The 20517-nt window shown below is 47.0% G+C and overlaps 1 protein-coding gene across 4 annotated transcripts in view; it reads right to left on the reverse strand.

The window, feature by feature from the left end:
- TSEN2 (tRNA splicing endonuclease subunit 2) overlaps nucleotides 1-20517 on the reverse strand; it is a 45419-nt gene that overhangs the window by 2566 nt on the left and 22336 nt on the right. For 2 of the 4 annotated variants that reach the window (XR_011075633.1, XR_011075632.1), the window contains exons 8-13: nucleotides 18086-18136; nucleotides 15837-15975; nucleotides 9629-9665; nucleotides 8372-8483; nucleotides 7206-7295; nucleotides 6192-6325 (exon numbers count right to left, since the gene is read on the reverse strand). Coding sequence is in view for 2 of the 4 variants with exons in the window: in XM_068557428.1 (XP_068413529.1) it covers nucleotides 6266-6325; nucleotides 7206-7295; nucleotides 8372-8483; nucleotides 9629-9665; nucleotides 15837-15975; nucleotides 18086-18136 (489 nt within the window). In the remaining 2 variants the exon portion in view is untranslated. Of the gene's footprint in view, nucleotides 1-5574; nucleotides 6326-7205; nucleotides 7296-8371; nucleotides 8484-9628; nucleotides 9666-15836; nucleotides 15976-18085; nucleotides 18137-20517 lie in introns of those variants that run through there. The other 2 variants (XM_068557428.1, XM_068557429.1) reach the window with 1 other exon arrangement.

The following is a 20517-nucleotide window of genomic DNA, read 5'->3' on the forward strand; positions in this document are numbered from 1 at the left end:
TGGAGCCTGTGCTCTAGAGCCCGCGAGCCACAACTACTGAGCCTGTGCGCCTAGAGCCTATGCTCTGCAACAAGAGAAGCCACCACAATGAGAACCGCGTGCACCACAACAAGGAGTAGCCCCCGCTGGCCGCAACTAGGGAAAGACCGCGCGCAGCAACGAAGACCCGGTGCAGTCAAAAAAAAAAAGAATTGTTAATATTAGAAACGCTAATTTGATGCTACTTTCTCTAATTGCTGCATGACCTTGATTTTCAAACAAAGCTTTAACAATCCCCACTCCCTATTTTCGGGGCTGCTCTACACCCTGGGGGTGCCTTTGGTAGCGGTCGGCCTCGTATTTCTTCTTTCACTTCAGCAGGCTACAAATGCCCTGCTCACAAAACCACAGTACCAGCCTACAGGTTTTACTCCAGTAAAGGAAATGGGGCATCCGAATACCACAAACAGATGGGCGACGTGGCTCAGTTCTGCAGAAATGTGAGCTGAGAATCCTCAGCACTGGCACCAACTCCAACCCCAGATGAAGCCTCAGAGGTCCACCCGGCAGCCCAAGTGCACTCCTTCACGTCAGCGGTGAGCGCAGCCCTGGGCACACATCTGTCTCCGTCAGTGCTCCTGGGATGATGGACGGCTGGGCTCCCGTTCGCAGCAAGGCCACAGACTGCCTCAGAGTCAGCGATTCGCAAGACTAAACTAACCCACATGAAGGCATTTTTCCAAAGCCTCCACAGCGTGCATGGATTACTCTTATAACCAGGAAAACCCAATAAACAATATTAAAAAAACAAGAAGCCACCCGCAATGGCTGCACCTCGCTCCCTTCGTGCAGGAAGTGCTTACCACGGTACCCCTCCCCCATCCCCAGAGCTGTCTTCACTACTTTACCTCGAACTTTTTCTGTCACCTCCTTCTCCTCCACTGTCTTACCTACCAGGGCATAAAATAGGCTTTTTACTTCCTAGAGGAAATAATTATGTCAATGATCACACTTTTGGTTCATCTGAAAGGGAAAAAAAGCACACCTATAATGTGCCAGATCCTTTCATATACCATCTCATTTAGTCTGCAAAACAAACTCAGGAGCTAGTAATTATCCCCACTTCACAGCTGAGGAAACTGAGGTTCACAGGGATTAAGCAATGTTCCCAGGGTCACCACTGTTTTCCTAGTGTAGACCTGGACTCTTGGACCCAGGTTTTTCTGATTCCACTCTTTCTACTCTTATCAGAATGTGCCATCTAAACGTTAGGAAGAAGAATATCTACCTTTGAAATACTGCTTCTGAAAATGGAAAGATTCCAAAAATTTTTAAATGCTAAAAAACTTTCACTTAAAAGAAATGATAGCGAGTTACTTTGAAATAACAAGTACTGCCTTAGTTTAACAACTTCACAAATTTGCTTTTCCATATCATGTATTCTTAACTGAGGCATCCGTATATTTCACAAAATGGTAAAAAGACTAAAAATTTTCAGCTTGTATATAAAAAACCAAAGATTTAAGATAAACTCATGGATTCAAATCTCTCTCAATCCATTTTAGAAATAGGCCTCAGTTACAGTCTTAAGGAAGTTAACATTCATGGGATAATTATTCGAGTCTGTAATCAGGTTTTTTTTTTTTTTTTACTAAATTTCTTTCTTTCATTTATTTATTTTTGGCTGTGTTGGGTCTTCGTTGCTGCACACGGGCTTTCTCTAGACGCGGCGAGCGAGGGCTACTCTTCATTGTGGTGCGCGGGCTTCTCACTGCGGTGGCTTCTCTTGTTGTGGTGCACGGGCTCTAGGTGCGCGGGCTTCAGTAACTGTGGCGCACAGGCTCAGTAGTTGTGGCACACGGACTTAGCTGCTCCACGGCATGTGGGATCTTCCTGGACCAGGGCTCAAACCCGTGTCCCCTGCATTGGCAGATGGATTCTTGACCACTGTGCCACCAGGGAAGTCCCTGTACTCAGGTTTTTAAAAATTCAATTCGGTTGGAAAAATCATAAACGGGAGGTGGGTGATGGGGAGGAGAGACATTTAATTTCTTTTTAGCCTAAGTACTTTCCCCACAGGGGAACACTAAAAACCACATTCAAGTAAAGAGCAACTTTTTTTTTAAAAAAGAAAATGAGGGCTTCCCTGGTGGCGCAGTGGTTAAGAATCTGCCTGCCAATGCAGGGGACACGGGTTTGAGCCCTGGTCCCAGAAGATCCCACATGCCGCGGAGCAGCTGGGCCCATGAGCCACAACTACTGAGCCTGCGCGTCTGGAGCCTGTGCTCCGCAACAAGAGAGGCCGCGATAGTGAGAGGCCCGCGCACTGCGATGAAGAGTGGCCCCCACTCGTCACAACTGGAGAAAGCCCTCGCACAGAAACGAAGACCCAACACAGCCATAAATTTAAAAAAAAAAAAAAAAAGAAAGAAAATGCTTTAATAAAGGTAAAATAATTAAGACAAAATAAAAACTTTATCAATAAGTAACAATGAACTTTCAGATCTGTATACTATGCTCAAAAACGTTGGGAAACCTAACCAGGTCCAGCCTGGTAAACCTGCCTAAAACTATATCCCATTCATGTTGGTTTAATCCCTGCCAAGTGTTACACATAAACTTATTATTTTATAGAACTGAATCTCTTTATGAGGGAATTTTAGAACAGTGAAGGCACAGATATCACCATTTCCCCTTATAGTTTGGGGCTGAGGTCAGAAAAGGCCAGCCTCTACAACTGAAGGCAGGAGAATCAACCTACGATAATCACCCGTGTAAGCAGCAGCTGTCACAGGCAGCGTGCATTGTGGCTGTGAGGACATGGTGCTTCCTCCTTCCCCCACATGAACCCTCACAGCTGCAGAGCTGAAGGGTGTTACGGGCCAGGCTCTGTGCTTAAAGCCCCTTGTAAGGACCAGCCCACTGCATCCTCCAGCAACCCGCTGGGGGAACATTATTATTTTTTTGGCAGTGCCATGTGGCTTGCAGGATCTTAGTTCCCGGACAAGGGGTTGAACCCAGGCCCACGGCAGTGCAAGTGCCGAGTCCTAACCACTGGACCGCCAGGGAATTCCCACTAACATTATATTATTATTTTTACTTTCTTTTATTGAGGTGAGAGTCATAAACAGTATCATCGGCCCATTTTAGAGATAAGAAAATCAACGCTCGTAAGGGCAAGTAAATCGTCCAAGGTCACATAACCACGAGAGACAGAGCTGAGATCTCAATGTTTCCTTTCTAGAAGGCTCATTCCACTACACTGACTTCAATAAAATTCTCTCTGGGGAAACTACGAGCTAAGAACCACACTCTGCCCCGAGGTTCCTGACCTTGGATCCACAGAGGGTCCTCATGGAATCTGTGAACCCCTGACACTGTGTGCCAAGTGACATGGACCAGCACGTTCCTGGTGACAGGCGCCCCGGGCTGTACCCCAACCTTGAGGTGGGGACCACTGCCCAGCGTTGCCAGCACACCCCAGGCCCTGCCTGGAGTGGTGGGCGGCCTTCCCCTCTAACCTCCACTGGATGAGCCCTAGCAGGGCTGTTCTGTTGACTTCACATGATTTTTCTGGGCCGGTGTCACTTCAGCTGTGGTGATCTCACAGAGGTACCGAGGGCTCTTGGATCAAGTCCCCCGCGTGGACATCCTGGCGGTGGCATACGGAGGCCACACCTCTGAGCCTCCCTATTCCTCCTGTGGAGCGTCCCACCCCCTGAACTCAGAGGCTGCTACGGGATAAACAAGAACACAAAGGTATCTGCCCCATCTCAACTCTCACTATCCAAATATTGGCTGTAATGGTTTGCAAAAAGCATTAGCCCATATTGGCTATCCAAGTGAAAAATGACGAATATGTAAGAGCCTGCAGCAAAAGCACTCAAGTTCTGAGTGTCTGAACCGAACAGAGGACACGGCACATGCTGCTGTCTTAGCTGACTGCCGGGAGCTTATGCTGTTTAGATGTGTAGTGTGTTATCACCCCATTTTCCCCACTTTATTAGGTGAAACTGTCTCCTCTGGAAGTGGAGGAGTCCACGAAGAAAGCAGGTGAGTTTCAGAGGCCGAGGAAATTCCCTATGTTAGGAAAAAAAGCTGGAGCGACACTATATTGAGAAGGGTGATCATATAAAAGATATAACCTTGGCCAAGTACGTGCATCCCTTTCCTGTGTATGGTTTTTGCATTGGGTGGGTGACAAAGCACAACTTGTGAAACGCGTGGGTTCCACAAAGTCTCGCAGTCTTCTGGAGCATGGGAGCTATTTTTATCAAGCTAGTGAGATTCATGTACGGAGGATGCACAGCCAGTCAGCGTGATGCCACTGAGCACATGCTGGTACAGATGGAGAGTTAGGAAAGTGACGGGGAGCAAGGATTTGGTGATGGACTTCAGATTTAAAGCAAGCCTGGAAGGTCTGGGAGATTTATGTAAGCCTGACTGCAGCTGCATGTAAGGCTGCAGCAGCTCCCCCAGTGAACCCCTGAAATTCCCGAAGGTGGCTGTATTGCAGAGCAAATTTCCAATCTTGATGAACCTGAGCTTTTTTTTTTTTTTTTTTTTGAAAACAAAGCGCATGGCCTGCTACACGGTGTTCAAACCATACACATGACGCAGGAGAATCTTTCACACAAGGCTTCTTTGACGGAAGACGATGCTTCTAGGCATCCTTCTAGAGCTTTCAGTTACAGATAATAACTGTGGTCTTTCCGCTTTCACACACCTTTAATATAGCCTTTATTCCAAGGAGTCACCACAACCGTCAAAGCATATCGGCTGATGATACAGTACCTGGAGAGCTGATAGGATGACTGAACTTTGATGAAGGATTCATGGCAGAGTTTTTACCATAAAGGCATTCGATGCACTGATTAGGCTTGGAAAGGAGTGTCATCACAAATGATGAATGAAATAGGAAAGAAACAGCTCTTGAAATTTTTTGCTGACTTCCAAGGTTTTGATAAAGTGATGATTCAAAGCCAAGTCTTCTGCTGTGTAAGGAGCCTGGAGTGAGCAAGGCGGACGGTAAAAATGCTGACCAACTATTCTCGTCACTAATGAAGAGCAAAAAGGTTGCCACAGGCTCTTTCAAACTGACGGCTTTACTGGTCTGAAACAGGGAAGGAAGAGGAGCTCCATCACCTGGATGCCAAATCTTTAAGATGTAGATCACGCTGATGTAATGGTCTGGCTGCCAGAGCAGGATCGTGAGGAGAACAGAGGCAACCCCTTAAACACTCAACCTCAAGCAGAATCTTCAGTCATCAGGAGCTCTAAGCCCAAGGTCAAGGGAATGCAAACAGAGGCACATTTTAGTTTTTTCATCTCACAGCTTCCCAAGATGGTTCTTAGCCATCCGCTTCTGGGGTACTTGGTGTCAAGGAGAAGCCTGCCCGCCAGTGATGTGAATCTGGGCGCTGGGTGGATCTCAGACGTTCACCGTCCCCTCCACCCATCCCCCCCCCCACCCCCGCTGCCCCTCAGGCAACTCTTCATTGTCATCTAAACAATTTAAAAAGGGCTTTGTTTACTGTATTTTACCAAATATTAATTGCATTCACTATATATCTCCATTCATTTTTTTCACCACATATTTTTATTGTATAACGAGTTCAGTGAAGCAAGATACAATTCTTATCTAATCCTGTACAATATTGTTGTGTACTCTACACAACGTGCCCACTAATGAGTTCACTTGAGAATTAAATAATGAGGTAACTTGTTTTAAAATGCTTCCTATGATACAGAAATCCTTGGTAGACAGTAAATGGAATTTCCCATGTTTGCGAAATTGGCTGAAGTTCCTGGAGAGCTGGACACCTGTGGACAAAGGCCCCTCTTCCAGGACAGACTGGACGTGGGTAATCAGAGAGGCAGGTGCACAGAGGTGCCCTGAAAACTGCACAGCCGCCTGGAGAGAAACTACCATTTCAGGTAAAATCAGAGAGTAACAGAAGTTGCCTGTTGCTGGGAGAGTCCTCTCGGGACTGGCCTAGTCCAGCGCCCTCGCAGAAAGGACGAGGCCCCGAGGCGAGAGGCCCGGGGTCAGTGAGTGGCCGATCCAAGGACAGAACCTGCAGTCCCCGCACAGGGCTCTTCTTCCCTGTGTAATTTTAACTTTTAACACGCTAACACTTTCTGGTGCTGGGAGTGCCACGCCCTTTAAAACTTTTACATTAATGGGCAATTACAATAAAAGGACTCTTTACCTCGCCCTGAACTTGGCTTATACAGGAGACTCAGTAACATTTGCTGGTGAAATCAGAACCCTGAGGCTGAGTTGTTAAAGCTCGTCTTGATCACTCCTCTCCCGTGAAGAAACCCAACGGCTCAGAATCACCTCCTGCAACCAATCAAAATACAAAGGCGACTGAATTTCAAAAACAGAGATGAACGAACACGAACACGCTAGGCATACAGCATCGCAGAGACATTTTGTAGCGAGCCGTCTGTACAAGGATGATACCTGCTCCCCATTCCTTGTCACTAAACATTTGGAGAAATGTGAATGCAGCAAACCTTATGTGGAAACAGCATCTACAGTAATCACCCCAAGATTTTAAGAGCCACCCTTGCTGTGGTTTCCTACCAGCACATTTCAGGAAGAGGAGCGCTGGTGCGAACCCAGTGTTCAACACAGAACCAGGTCTGTGACGGTGCCGGCGTGTCTGGGTCAGCACGGGGAAGGGAGACGTGGGTCTGGACTGGCATTTTATGAAGAGCTAACCCAGTGGGTGTGAGCAGGACAAACAGGGGGACGAGGCGCTTGGGCCCTGGAGACCAATGGCCGGCCTGCTGCGGGACGGGCAACTGGATGGCGGATTGGCAGTCCCGGCGGAGAAAATCCCGCCAGGAAGATGCGGGAGCCTCAGCCCAACACAGGCCCCCAGCAGCCAGACAAGATGTTCAAGGAGGCGGCGAGCCAACAGCGACCCTTGTCGTTTCAGGGGCCGAGACCTGGGAGAGGTCTGGGCTGCTCCCGGCCGGCTATGAGGGCGGTTTCGGCCGAGTGCCAGGGGCAGAAACCAGAGGACATCACAGGACAAGGGACCACAGGGTTGAGGGGGAGCGAGGCTGGGCTCAGAGGGGAAGGACCTGAGAGGGCTCTCGTCGCCGAGGCGAGATGCTTTTCCTGTCCTGTCTCGGGACCACAGGTTCCAAGGGACGCAATACGCTGGGCAGAGCCTTTGTGACGACATGAATTTGTCTCCGAGTTCACCTACCTGAACTTTAATTTGTTTCATACATTCTGGTGACTCCATTTCTTTGTCAGTCATGGCGGAGGGTTTAATCAAATAGCACAGCATAAATTCCTGTTGAGACATGAAAAACAAACTCCGTATCCCACAAAACAAATACAAATCTGGGCAGGAAACGCAGCCGTCTCCACCCCCTCTCAGTGTGTGCTACTCGAAACTCACAAAACATGTCTGTTTCCTCCCGGGAACGTAACCGGGCCCCACTCTAGACCAAAGACCTGCCGTTCACTCATCGTTGACATGACGGGAGAATGCAAACAGAGCATATAATATGCTGATTATAAACACAGCATTTAAAATATTCAATACTATTGAGTATTGAATTCAATATTCAATACTGGAAACAGTTTAGACCCCTATTTCTCTAGGACAAAGTTACTTTCACAGGATAAAGCCTAAGCAACGTAGCCTGCACCCAGGCAGCTGCCATCTGGCCCCTGCTGGCCCTTCCGGCCTCACCGCCCTGCACGCCTCCAGCAGCCGTGGGAAGGAGAACTCAGAGAATTACTGAGTAACAGAGAAAACACAAAACTTTCGTTCTTTGTAGTCCTGGTGTGAGACGAAATGTCCCTCCTAACTTGATGGCAGCGGGATATAGGAGAACACAAGCGGGGCAGTCACATGGCTCTGGGTTGGAATCCCAGTTCTGCACATGAGCTGTGTGATCTTGGATTTGTCACCCAACATCTCTGACTCTGACTCCTCACCCTTCGGATGAGGATAGTAACAGGGTAGTGAGAAAAGACATAAGGTGTTTAGTGATAAATATTAATTCTCTTCCTCTCTCTCTTTGAGAGACCTGCTACCTATGAAAACAAACATGTCAATGTTTTTTGAGTCGTCTGTGAATGAGTGGGAGTGGGTTCTGAGCACGTGCTGGCTGGGCTTGCCCCCGGGAAGGAAGGCAATGCCCACTGACACCCATCACCATGGGAAACCTCGGAGCTCCGTCCCTGGAGCTGTGCACCAGCTGGTGGGGGGAAAAACGGAGAGGAGGATCAGCTTCCAGAGCTTCGTGCACATAAACGCTCTGCGGTCCCTACACGTGACTTTTATGCTTCTACCACAATTAAGACGAAAAATCCAACCATTTAAATGACACGTGAACCCCAAAGCTGATGCGGTGTTACCTTGGAGACACTAACTGAAACTCTGCTCAAGGCAGCCAGGGACCGCCAGCTGAGAGGTCTGCGAGGAGAGCCCTCAAAACGGTCATCCACCAGCTCGATGATGACAGAGTAACTGGAAAACAAGGCAAGGGTGTTTTAAAAATAAAAAACATGAAGTCAACCCATTTAAAAAGAACATTGTTTGGGACTTCCCTGGTGGTCCAGTGGTTAAGAATCCACCTTCCAACACAGGGGACGTGGGTTCGATCCCTGGTCGGGGAACTAAGATCCCACATGCCACATGGCAAATAAGCCCGCATGCCGCAACTACTGAGCACGCAGGCCACAACTAGACAGCCCGTGTGCCACAACTACAGAGCCCACGTGCTCTGGAGCCCAAGCACCACAACTAGAGAGAAGCCCGAGCCCCACAACGAGGAGCCCATGCACCGCAGCGGAGGATCCCGCATGCCGCAACTAAGACTCGATGCAGCCAAAAATAAAATAAATAAATAAATACTAAAATAAAATAAAATAAAAAGAACATTGTTTATCCTACCAAGAACGAAAATACAGAAAATAAAACACACAGCATCTGATCCTGAATTCCCCTAGACTACTACTGGGAAAAATATTAACGAAAAACTCACACTTTACGTTACAAACTATAAGCCTGATTCAGCACTTACAGGAAAGGAACAGAAATATTTCTCCCAACATGAAAGCCGTGAATTCACTCAACTGTTTAGATAATAATACTCACTGATATGAAGATGAAAAATTACTACATAGTAGTAACTACATAGATTAACTCGATGTTTAATGCTAAAACATAAATTATCCTGACCTATTTATTATTTTATAGATAGTGTAACAACTTTAACTTATAAGGGACAGACATATAATATCTATTCCTATTAAGCCAGGAGGAATTTGACTCTAATTATTTGTGTGCCTCTGAAAATTAAATTGGGGCTCAGAAATTTCCTCCTGTCACTTTACGCCATTAACTTATTTACAAATCACTCCAATAAATCATGAGCTTGGGATGAACACACACACACTAATATGTACAAGATAGATAACCAACAAGGGAACTCCACTGTATAGCACAGGGAACTCTACTCAATATTCTGTGATAAAAAATGAGAAAAGAAACTAAAAAAGAATGAATATATGTGTATATGTAACTGAATCACTTTGCTGTACAGCAGAAACTAACACAACACTGTAAATCAACTATATTCCAATTAAAAAAAAAAAAAAATCACTCCAAACCTTGCGTGGTAAAATGGAGGGCCTTTTCGGTACAACACTGCAAAGAAAAAGAAAGAAAACGTATAACCACTCGAAATCAAAGTCTCATTTTATACTTATAAAGTATTTTCTTCTCCAAAGGCACACAAACACCCAGTGCTCTGTATGTGGGTAACCTGCAATACACCCTGTCGTCTATTTTTAAAACCCAAACTGTTTTTTCCCCAGAACAAAAATTAGCAAAGCAAATCTGTTGCCAAGACCCTAATACCCTCGTCCCACCCGCACCCCACAAATGAATTCCAAATCCAAGTATAAGCAATTTTTGTCCTGTCTCTTGTCTTACACTCTCCAGAGAGTCTGAAATCATGTCAAGCGTGTCAAGTTGGTATAATGCGGACCAACATTCAGTTATTCATTTCAATCTTTTGAATCGTTATTCAGGGTCTGAGCTCCTCTGGCCGGTACAGGATAGGTGCTGGTGCTCAAGATGAATGAGACTCATGCCAACTTTTAGGAAATTCAAAGTCAAGTGGGGAAAAAGTCACATAAGCACACACGCCACTCGGAGACCCGCCTGCCCACCTCATTCAGTCTGTGGAGGTCAGAGCGGCTGGCCGGCGAGGAGCCCGGGCCAGGGTCTGCCGTGGACCGCGGAAGCGCAGGGGAGCCCTCAGTGGCGCACAGCCCGTGGCAGGGTGCGGAGATGTGCCCACCAGATCTGTTTGCTCTCTCTCCAGGCACGTGAGAGACCCCGTATCAGCCTCCCAAGCAGCAAGGAGTGGCTGTGTGTCATGGGGCACTTCCAGATTGGCCCAGAAAACCCTCCCAGGCACCCAGCCTGTGCTTGTTCCTTTGTGAGGCTGAGTGAAGCTCGTGGGACCACGAGAATAAGCCGGGCCCCTGCAGTCCCTGTGGGAGTTGGTCCACCCACCACTCAGACACTGGCTTTGGATTTCACATGAACAGAATTAACTCCTAGTGTTAATTAAGCCCATGAAATCTGGAGTTTATATGTAACTACAGCCGCAGGAATTACCTTAACTAACAAACAATTATATCCATGAGCTTGTGCAAAAACCAAGGCAGAAAAGCTTTGTTTCCTTTGAGGAACTGGCAGAACTTTTCCTTTTGGGCATGAACCCGGTATTTAATCACGTTTCTCTTTAGCTCACGCACCACGAGGTCAGAACCAGTTTAGGACCCAATGGATGATACAGTAACCCTTCACATATATTTTCCATGGTCACCTTTCCTTCTTATGAACATATTTCCTATTTAAGTTGTATTTAAAGTATTTGGCAAGTCAGCTCAAATTCACTGTGTAAGGGCCCACATTTAAGTAAATATCTAAACACCCATTTCTCAATTTCTGGGGATGTGGTGCAGTGGAAGGAGACCCTGTACTGGGATGAGACTGAATTCGGGGCTCCGGTTTGGCCTGATCTCTGCCACTCCTGATTGTGTGGCTTTAAACACATTATTAACTTCCCTGAGCCTCAGTCTCCAAAATCATAAAATGAAGACATGAGGGGAAATTAAAATCTTCTCTAGCCCTCATGTGCTATTATCTATGATCAGTTACACATCCTTCACCTAAGATGCATCTGGAAGGTGACACAGCTTGAAAGCAGCTCCGACCCCCAACTCGGGCCATTCAGATGCCTGACTACGATGGAGGTGCAGCTTAGGGGTTAAAAGCATAAACATGGCATCAGTGAGACCCCAATTCAAGGCTCAGCAGTGCCAAGACCATATGATGACACTCGTGCTTCAATCTCCTTACGGAAAATGGGGGTAATGATGCAGGTGGAGGTGCTCGAAAAGTTACCCGTGATAATAGCGATTACGATGGTAACAGTGTATTCAGAGGGAAAAATGAAATGGTTTTACAAAAATGCCTCCCAAGTAGAAAGATGAAAGCTTCAGAAGTCTAAGAAATAGTGGGTATTTAAAAATAAAAGTCTGAACGAAGAGGGAGAAGAGAGGAAACGTGCCTTCTTACACTAACACCAGACGTGACGTGCGGAAGGAATGACAGAGTCAGAACACAGTGATCAGTGCAGTAATCAATTCGGGCAACCACTGTAACTACTAGGGAACCAGATACTCAGTGTCACCCTACAAATCGCTTGTGAACTACAAAAGGAAAAATGCAGACACCCGACAATGGCTGCCCTAGCAAACGAACGGCATCACCAGCAGTAGGACAACCTGACATCAGGCACCCCCGGACGTGGCCCGGTGAGGACACACATCACCCGTGCTTGCAAAAAAACGGCAAGCCCGAATCTAACCACGAGGAAGTGGTCAGACATACCTAGACTGTGGGACACCCTACGGGACTCTTCAAAAAAAGTCAACGTCACAGAAAACAGACAGGTGGAGGGACTCTTTTAGATTTAAAAAAGACTGAAGAGACTGCAGTGGTTGAATGGTGGCCCCCAAAAGATATGTCCACGGCCCAATTCCTGGGACCTGTGAATGTGACCTTGTTTGGAAAAAGGATCTTTGCAGAGATTGGAGGGATGCAGCCACAGCCAAGCAACAGCTGGCGCCACCAGAAGCTGGAAGAGGGAAGGAACGGAGGGAGCACGGCCCCGCCAATGCCGTGGTTTCAGACTTCTGGCCTCTAGACCTTCTGCTGCTTTATGTCTCCCAGTTTGTGGTCATTTCTCATGGCCTCCCTAGGAAACTAAAAGTGGTAAATGCACTCAATGTGATAAATGACTCTTGAGTGGAGCCTGTCAAAAAAAATCAAAAACAAAACAGCCACAAAAGACATTGTGGGGGACAAGTGGGAAAACTGAAATACGGACTGGATATTTTTGACGATATTACATTACCGATTAATTAACTAATGAAGATTAATGGGTAATCAATAATGAATTATTAATTACTCTGATTAATAATATTAATGAATAATTCTGATTTCTCTTAGGTATTGTATGATGCCATAATTATGGAGGAGAATATTCTCAGGAGTTGCATGTAAAAACATTTATGATTTAATATGGATTATGTGTGCAAAAGTGGAAAATGTTAACAAAAACATTTGAAGTCTGATTAGAAGACTAAGCCAGGAGGGTGGCTTGGGAAAGAACTGAAGATGGGGATGGAAGGAGGGTGCACCTCCCTGCTCTGTGAGGAGCACGGGGCCCCAGTGCCTCTCCCCGGGGGCAGAGCCAGCCACCAGCTCTGGGCCGATGCCACGACCGGTGATGGTTCTTATGCTCTGGACATCCCGTAACTCTGCTGGCTTCTAACGGCTCCCCTCCTCCTACCTGTTTTGCAACTTCTAATTTGCAGGGAGCTGGGGAATGACATGATCAAACTTAGTCCATGTGAACCCAAAATTGGAATGGGTGGGAAGGAGGCTCAGGAGTAACTAGAACTTCGGGTTAAATCAAGTTAAATCAACCAGTAACTGCGTGCGTAAGGCAAAAACAGAAGCCTGGAGTTGGTTTTCGGCTTTCTGGCTGGCAATGTTAGTCAGGTGTGGCGGGAAGTACACAGAGCTGGGACCCAAACAGCCCTAATCTCTGTACTTACCAGCTGTGGGACCCCTGGCAACTCCCCTGACCCTTCGAAACCTCAATTTCCTCAGCTATTGAAGGAGGTGAGCGCCACGCGCCTCACGGAGCATGAAGATGAAATAATACGGGAGAAGAAAAGCACCAAGGCACCTGCTGCTTTTGGCACCTGGTCACCATATGAGCCAGCAGCCACGGGAGCTTCTGGGGTCGGGGGGAATGTATGGAAAGGCTCCCAGGTGATTTCTGGCCTGGTTTTCAGCACTGGGCAATCAAGGTCAACTGGCCCGGCAGCTGTGCCTGATTTGGGATCTTATCACCTGTTCCAAGTGAAGCTCCTGGAGTGAAATCTGATTGACAAGACTTAGTCAAGGGAAGAGTTTCCCTGATAAGATGTGAATTTCCTAACGGCCCTTTGTCATGAGTCATGACCTCTGTGAGCAGAAACAACTGTTAAGGGAGCACGTCCTGGGTGTAGCCTGTGTCGGCAGTTCTAGGGTACGTGTGATCACGTCACTGGCCTTCAAAATTAAAATGATGCTGTTAAGAGACCAGCAGCACCACGTAGCCGTGCCTGGAGCAGAGGTCAAGTTTAAGAAGCCGCTCCTCTCACCCCAGGCTAGCGCAGCTCCTGAATTCTCCCTAAAGCAGGAAATGTGAAGACACCCTTCATGGCACTGCTCGGCCAGAAACCCGGTCTCACGCTAATCACACAAGCAGCTCCAAGTGCACGATACACCCCTCCTGGGGCAAAGCCCTTGGGCAGTTGGGAAACAACAGCTGATGTATTTCTTTTCTTTTTAAAAGTCTGTCCATCTGTCTGTCCTTTCATCCAGCCCTATAATATGGGCAGTTTATTTTTAAATGAGGAGAGTCTTCTCTACTCACCATCCACAAATACGGCTCGAGGACTGAAAACACATGCAATAAAGGTACGCTTACAAGGCACTCAACAGAGGTCCCTTGCCCCGGCAACGTTTTGTTTTTATTTTTTATAAAGAAGATGCTGTCTTACGAAGATGTTGTTATCCATGTTACATGATGAGTGAATGGAAGCTCAGAGAGATGAAGTGACCTCCCTGAGGTCACACAGGTAGTAAGACGTGGAACCGGTGTGAGCCCGAAGAGCTCTTTCCGTTACCCCTACCTCCTCAGAGCGCATCACTGCGGCCTGGTCGACTGGAAAGTTCTGCTCAGGTTTCGCCCATTCGGTGAGCACACTGGCCCGCCAAGCACTCACACGGAGCGGCTATTCTCACGGGGCAGGAAAAGGAGAGCAGGGCGGGGAGCCAGTGACGGCAGTGCAACAGCTACGCCACTTATTGAAACGCTGTGACCTGTGGGCCACGCAATTATCTGGAAACCTGGCAAACTAATCTCGAGCTAAGCCCGATCATTCTGTCTGCAGGGCTGGTCAGGTCAGCTTCCCTAACTACTCTCTCTGCTTCCATCCCCGTCCCCCGCCCCCCCGCCGTCTATCAGTAAGAAAGCACACAAAGGTCCCACTAAATCAAGTTATTGAATATAAGTCACTCCTTTGCTCAAAATCTCCCAAGACTTCCAACAACCAGAATAACACCCCGAGTCTCTGCCCGGCCCCACGTGACCGTCCCCAGCCTAACTCCCAGACATCACCTCACGTCACTCTCCCCCTGGGACCTCTAAGTTCCAGACGCACTGTCCTTGTGCTGCTCCTGAGTCCTGCCTCGGGGCCTTTGCACTGGCTGCTCCTTTGTGCCTCGGGTGTTCTTCCCCAGACTGTCAAGTGACCTGTTCCCTCACTGTAGTCACACTTCTGTTGTTGTTTGGGGCACATCTTTTCAGAGAGTCCTTTCCTAACCACCCTAACTTCCTGTTTACTCCGTTCCTTTACTCTGCTTTATTTTTCTTAGTACCCTGACATTACAGTACGTATTTATGTGTTTGCTTGTTTGTTCCCCACCCCCGCCCCGCCCCAGCACGTGAGCAGCTCCATCCAGGCAGTTTTGTCTGTCTTGTGCACCTCTGTGTTCCTGACACCTAAGAAGATCTGGCTCACACAAGACCCTGAGCAATTATCTGGTGAATGAGGTGCTCACCGGGTCCCTACCCGCTCCTTTAAATAAAGATGAGGGAGGCAGTGCTGTGTAGAAGTTTCCAAGAGCCTGGGCTCCAGCATTCAAAGCCCAGGACTATGAGTTACTGACCCTGGCAACTTTTAGGGGCAAATGACCCTTTCTCTCACAACTTCAGTCTCCCCATCAGAAAAATGAGGACGGTGAGCACTGATCTCGTAGAGCTGCTATTAGGATTAAACGAGGTCATGCACGTCAAACGTCTCCTACAACGCTTGGCACACAACAAGGGCTCAATCAATGACAGCTGTGATTACCACCACAGTTATACAATGATTATTAATGGTATTGCACACAATCTGCCAGATGAGACTACCCCAGAAGATAAGGGACTGCCCTACATCACACGATCACACACTAAATGAGAGGCGGGGGTAGGGGCTGTGGACTCTCTTCTAAGATCTCAGAGCGGAAGAGAGGAAAACATACCCTCCACCCCGATCCAAACATTCTTATCTAAGGCAGGAGGACATCTATCACCTCAGGAAAAAACAGCAACAGCACATATAACCAATTCGATTTTCACCCCAGGATCTGATGTGAACCCTGGTTCTCACACCTGCCAAGCCAAGAATCACTTACGCAAGTCTGTTCCGTACTTAAGTCCCGCTTTGGGCACCCAGCCCTTGCTTCGGAAGTGATGGTACGCCATGTACGTAGTCCCGAACGTGGGCTGAACTACGCGGAAGGTGTTCCAGAGCTTCACAATCGTCAAAGGCTCCTACAGTTGTTGGGAGAAAACGAAGCATTATGACGTATGTATCCACCCATTAACCAGGCGGTGAATCAACAACATCTATACTAAGTGTGAGCTGAAGATAAACAAACACGATGCCCATGACGAAGGGTTTAACCACAAGATCCAGACCCGCGCTGTCCAGTGTGGCGGCTGCCAGCCACTCCTCTGAACTTAGATGTGCTGCCAGTGTAAAAAAAAACACTGAATTTCAAAACTGAGTATGAAAAAAAGAATATAAATTATCCCAGCAATTTTAAATATGTTGGGTTAAATACACTATGTAAATAATGTAAATCAATTTCAGCTGACTTATAAAAAAAAACCTTTTTAATGTGTCTACCAGAAAATTTAAAACTATGCATGTGGCTCCCATCTGAGGCTCCCATCATATTTCTACTGGACAGCACTGCCCCAGAGGACCTGTGAGAGGCCCCCTTGAGACAGCAACCCTGCAGACTGGAAGCAGCCAAGCGAAGCGGGGGAGGGCAGCGGAGGGGCTGCTGGTGGGAGAACAGTCCAGCCAGAGGAATGGGGGCGGGCCGGGTGTCCACCAAAGCCAGAGGGCGCGTGGTCCAGCATGCACAGACCCTAACACCCTGCGGTATGACACCCTGCGGTATGTCAGGCCACGTTCAGAAAAGCCAAAAATAATTCTGTAAAAGTTTTTTATAAAAAGATGTTCCATTTAGTCTTTGAAACTAGAAAATTAATCTCAAGGCACAAGTTAGTAATCCAACTGCTTCAAAGGGAATTTTGTTTCTAAGGTCAGACTTGAAGACACTGAGAACAGTTCAGAGAACATTCTGATGTGTCAACACAAAAACACAACAGGAAAGACCAGGTAAGCTTGGAAGGTTTTCCACTTCATTTCAGTGCTGAGTAAAACGACCAGTCCTTCAGCTGGTTTACGGATCAGTCACTCAATGAGACTTGCTCAGTTTGTCTCAGCCTGAGATTTTAACACCATAAATATGAGCTAGAGTTGGGTTTGTTTTTTCTTTTCTCCTTTTTTTTTTTTTTTTTTAAAAAAAACCCAGTTGTTCCTAAGGTGGAAACTCCATATGTGTGTGGTCTTGAAATCCACCCCCCCCTCCAAAACAAGCAACAGTCTTGTGGAGAAGGCTGAACTTCCGGCGTGGACAGCCCACCGAATTTCAGAGGCTGAGGGTTCTACGGAGCAGCTGGAACGCCCCGACAGACGTCAGTGAAGGCCCAGAGGAGGAGGTGGGGTGGGCTAAGGATGGCCCCCCTCTGAGACAATGGGTCACCCGTCAGCCAGACACCCGTTTCCAAACCACTGGAATACTCATGAAGGGGACTTACACAGTTAGAAGCGGATGAATGACAAAATACGTACCCCCAACAACAGAATAAAATGTATTTTCTCTGTTCTAATGTTCTGCTTACCTTTTTCAGCTTAATTTTAATTTCACGTGAATTATTCTGAATAGGTATTGTATTCACATGGTCCAAAATTCAAGAAGTACAAAAGCGTACGGTGAAGTCTCGACTTCCACCCCCCAATTCCTCTACCAGGAGGCAAGCATTGGGATTAACGTTCTGCTAAGGGCAGCAGGATACAGCACAAAATCATGGGCTTTGGACCTGTCCTGACAGAGGTTCAAATACTAATTCTAACCAGACCAGCTGTGTGACCCTGGGTGAGTTACTTGTTTCCTGAGCCTCGGTTACCTCGTCTTATATAAAAGTCTTTACAGGCGCAAGTGAGGACTAGAATTAATGCATATGAAGTTCCTAACTCACAGCCTTTACCAAATCAGGTGCTAAACATGAGTAGTTTCTATTTTTGCTGTTAATTTTTGGTACCGTTCTGACAGATTTCCTGATTATATAAGACACTGCTCTCCTCCTAGTCTCTGGGAATGAAATTCAGTCTGAAAGGGTCAAAGCTGGCTTTTGCCTGAACAATCCCAATTCAGGACCCAAAGCCTAAACTTAGAGAAAAAATTCAATTCCAATTTTATCCAGTGGAAGTGGACACATTTGTATTAAAGCAATATGGAAATTACTACAACCTGCTTTTAACATCAGGGAAATTTTAAGTGGACTGTGTCTGAATAAAACATCTTACCTTCTCATAGTAAATACTTAGACATCCCAGAGCATAGACCAGGAAGAAGGCCTAAAAACAGGGCAAGCAGAAAATGCTCATCAGAAACTGTTCCACGTTGAGAAATTATTTTACAGACTGATTTCTCTTTGCCTTAAATACAAATTAATGTCCGTATCACCATCCAAATGGTCACATATTTTTAAACATAAATGGTTCATTCAAATTTCAAGGATTAAAATATAAATGCCATAAAATGGTTTAGAGTCAGTACAAAACATTTCTATGAAATTTTCCATGTATTTTTTCTTTATAAAAACCACACAGCTAAACTGAAAAACGATGTAAATAGCAAAAACAACAATAGAAACCTCTGCTCATTGGATTTTCCTCTGTCAACTAACCTTACTAAACTGAGAAAAGAATTTATAGAAAAAAATAAGTAGAAAATTGTGGAAAGTGGGCAACGTAGACTTGGTTTGTGTAAACTAAATGAGTTTCTTGGTCACTCTTGCTGTAAAGTGATTTCCGATCAAGTAAACCCCATCTTTCCATTAACTTCATTAAAAGGCACCATGTTTCACTCACAAAGGGAGGCAAGAGGAACGGCAGACAAGGTCGGGCCCAGTTGAGTAAAATCACACTGACGTGGAAATAAAAATAACTTTCTGACAAAAACAAGACGATACCAAGCACTGACAACAGCAAACAGGCCCCGGTGTTGGCTCTGCCCGTAGAAGAGGATTAGGATCTGCGTTCACGCCTGAACAGCTCAGGTGAGACTGGTCTGTAGCAGTCAGTGACGAAGAAACAGTGGCTCTAAATGCTACTTTCTTTTTTAACATGAGGATGGAAGATGAGATTTCAGGTATCCTGGAGGGCCCTCTGGTGCAGGTGGCAGCAGGAAGGCGGTCCCTGCCCTGAGCCCTCAGGCTTCTGTCCCACCACAGTGGTGCTGATGGCTTTTTCCCTCCCCGCCCAGGGCTCAGGACTCAAGAGAACACTGGCTGTGAAGGTGCAGGGCTTTTAAGCAGCGACAAGGTCCTGCTAAGGAAACACCTTCCTGACCCTCAGGAATTGCCCCAATCCACCCCACCGTCATCCTCTCCTGGCCACCTGATGACATTTCTCTTTACAGCAGTGGTCCTCGAAGTGTGGTCAGTCTGGGGATCCTGGGGTCCCCCTGACCCTTGCAGGAGCTCTCAAAGTCAAAACCATTTTGTGAGATCAAGGCATTATTGGCCTCGTTCATACTCATTCTCCCCAGAGGCTCCAAGACACGTGACACCACAACAGACTGAGCGCAGTAGCAGATGTGAGAATCCAGGGGACTTCTCTTAAGCCAGACCTTAAAGTCTTTACAAAAATGAAAAACAATGCCATTCTTTTCACTGGATTTGTTTTGTTTTGAAACAATAGAGTTATTTTTAATAAAAATATTATTTATGTTAATGTATAGTGGGTTTATTATCATTATTTTAAAATGAGTTAATAAACACATATTTAAGTTTTCATTTTAATTTATAATTTGGTAAACACTGACAGATATAATCCACATAAAAATGCTCCTTGGGGTCCTTCAATAGTTTTTAAGAGTACAATGCTTTGAGGACTACTTTATTTATTTATTTATTAAATTTTATTTATTGATTGATTTTTGGCTGTGTTGGGTCTTCGTTGCTGCACGTGGGCTTTTCTCTAGTTGTGGTGAAAGGGGCTATTCTTCGTTGCGGTGCACGGGCTTCTCATTGCGGTGGCTTCTCTTGTTGCGGAGCACAGGCTCCAGGCGCGCGGGCTTCAGCAGTTGTGGCTTGGGGGCTCTAGAGCGCAGACTCAGTAGTTGTGGCACACGGGCTTAGCTGTTCCGTGGCATGTGGGATCTTCCCGGACCAGGGCTCGAACCCGTGTCCCCTGCATTGGCAGGCGGATTCTTAACCACTGCGCCACCAGGGAAGTCCCTGAGAACTACTGTAGTTCTACCCAGATCCAAATTAAGAGCTTCTCTGAAGATGCAGGTGGTTACCTGCCGGGCCCGCTTCTCTGGGTCCAGCGCCCTGATCCTGGCTGCCGCCGCCTCCCACCTGGACTTCTGCAAAGGCCTCTGTGCTCCGGCCCCGCAGCCCGTCTCCTGGGGCAGCCCGAGCTACCTTCTCAGCACGTAAAGGCCCCTGGCTCCCAGGCGCCTCGTGGCACTAGCCCAGCGCTCTCCCTACAGGTTCGCTTCACTTCCGTCCCCGGACACACTGAACTCAGTCCTGCCTTCGTCTCTGTAACTGCCGCTCCCACACCCGGAGTCAAAGGTCACTCCTCAGAGAGCTCCTCCCCGACCACCCAGTTTGCATGACCCCGTCCCGATCGACTTCCTCAGAGCATTTATGTTCGCCTGAAAGTACCTTTCTTAGGTGTGTCTCTCCAGCTAGAACGTAAACTCTGTGAGACAGAAACTCTGCCTG

Source organism: Eschrichtius robustus, chromosome 12, assembly GCF_028021215.1.
Source record: "Eschrichtius robustus isolate mEscRob2 chromosome 12, mEscRob2.pri, whole genome shotgun sequence".
Taxonomy (NCBI): Eukaryota; Metazoa; Chordata; class Mammalia; order Artiodactyla; family Eschrichtiidae; genus Eschrichtius; species Eschrichtius robustus.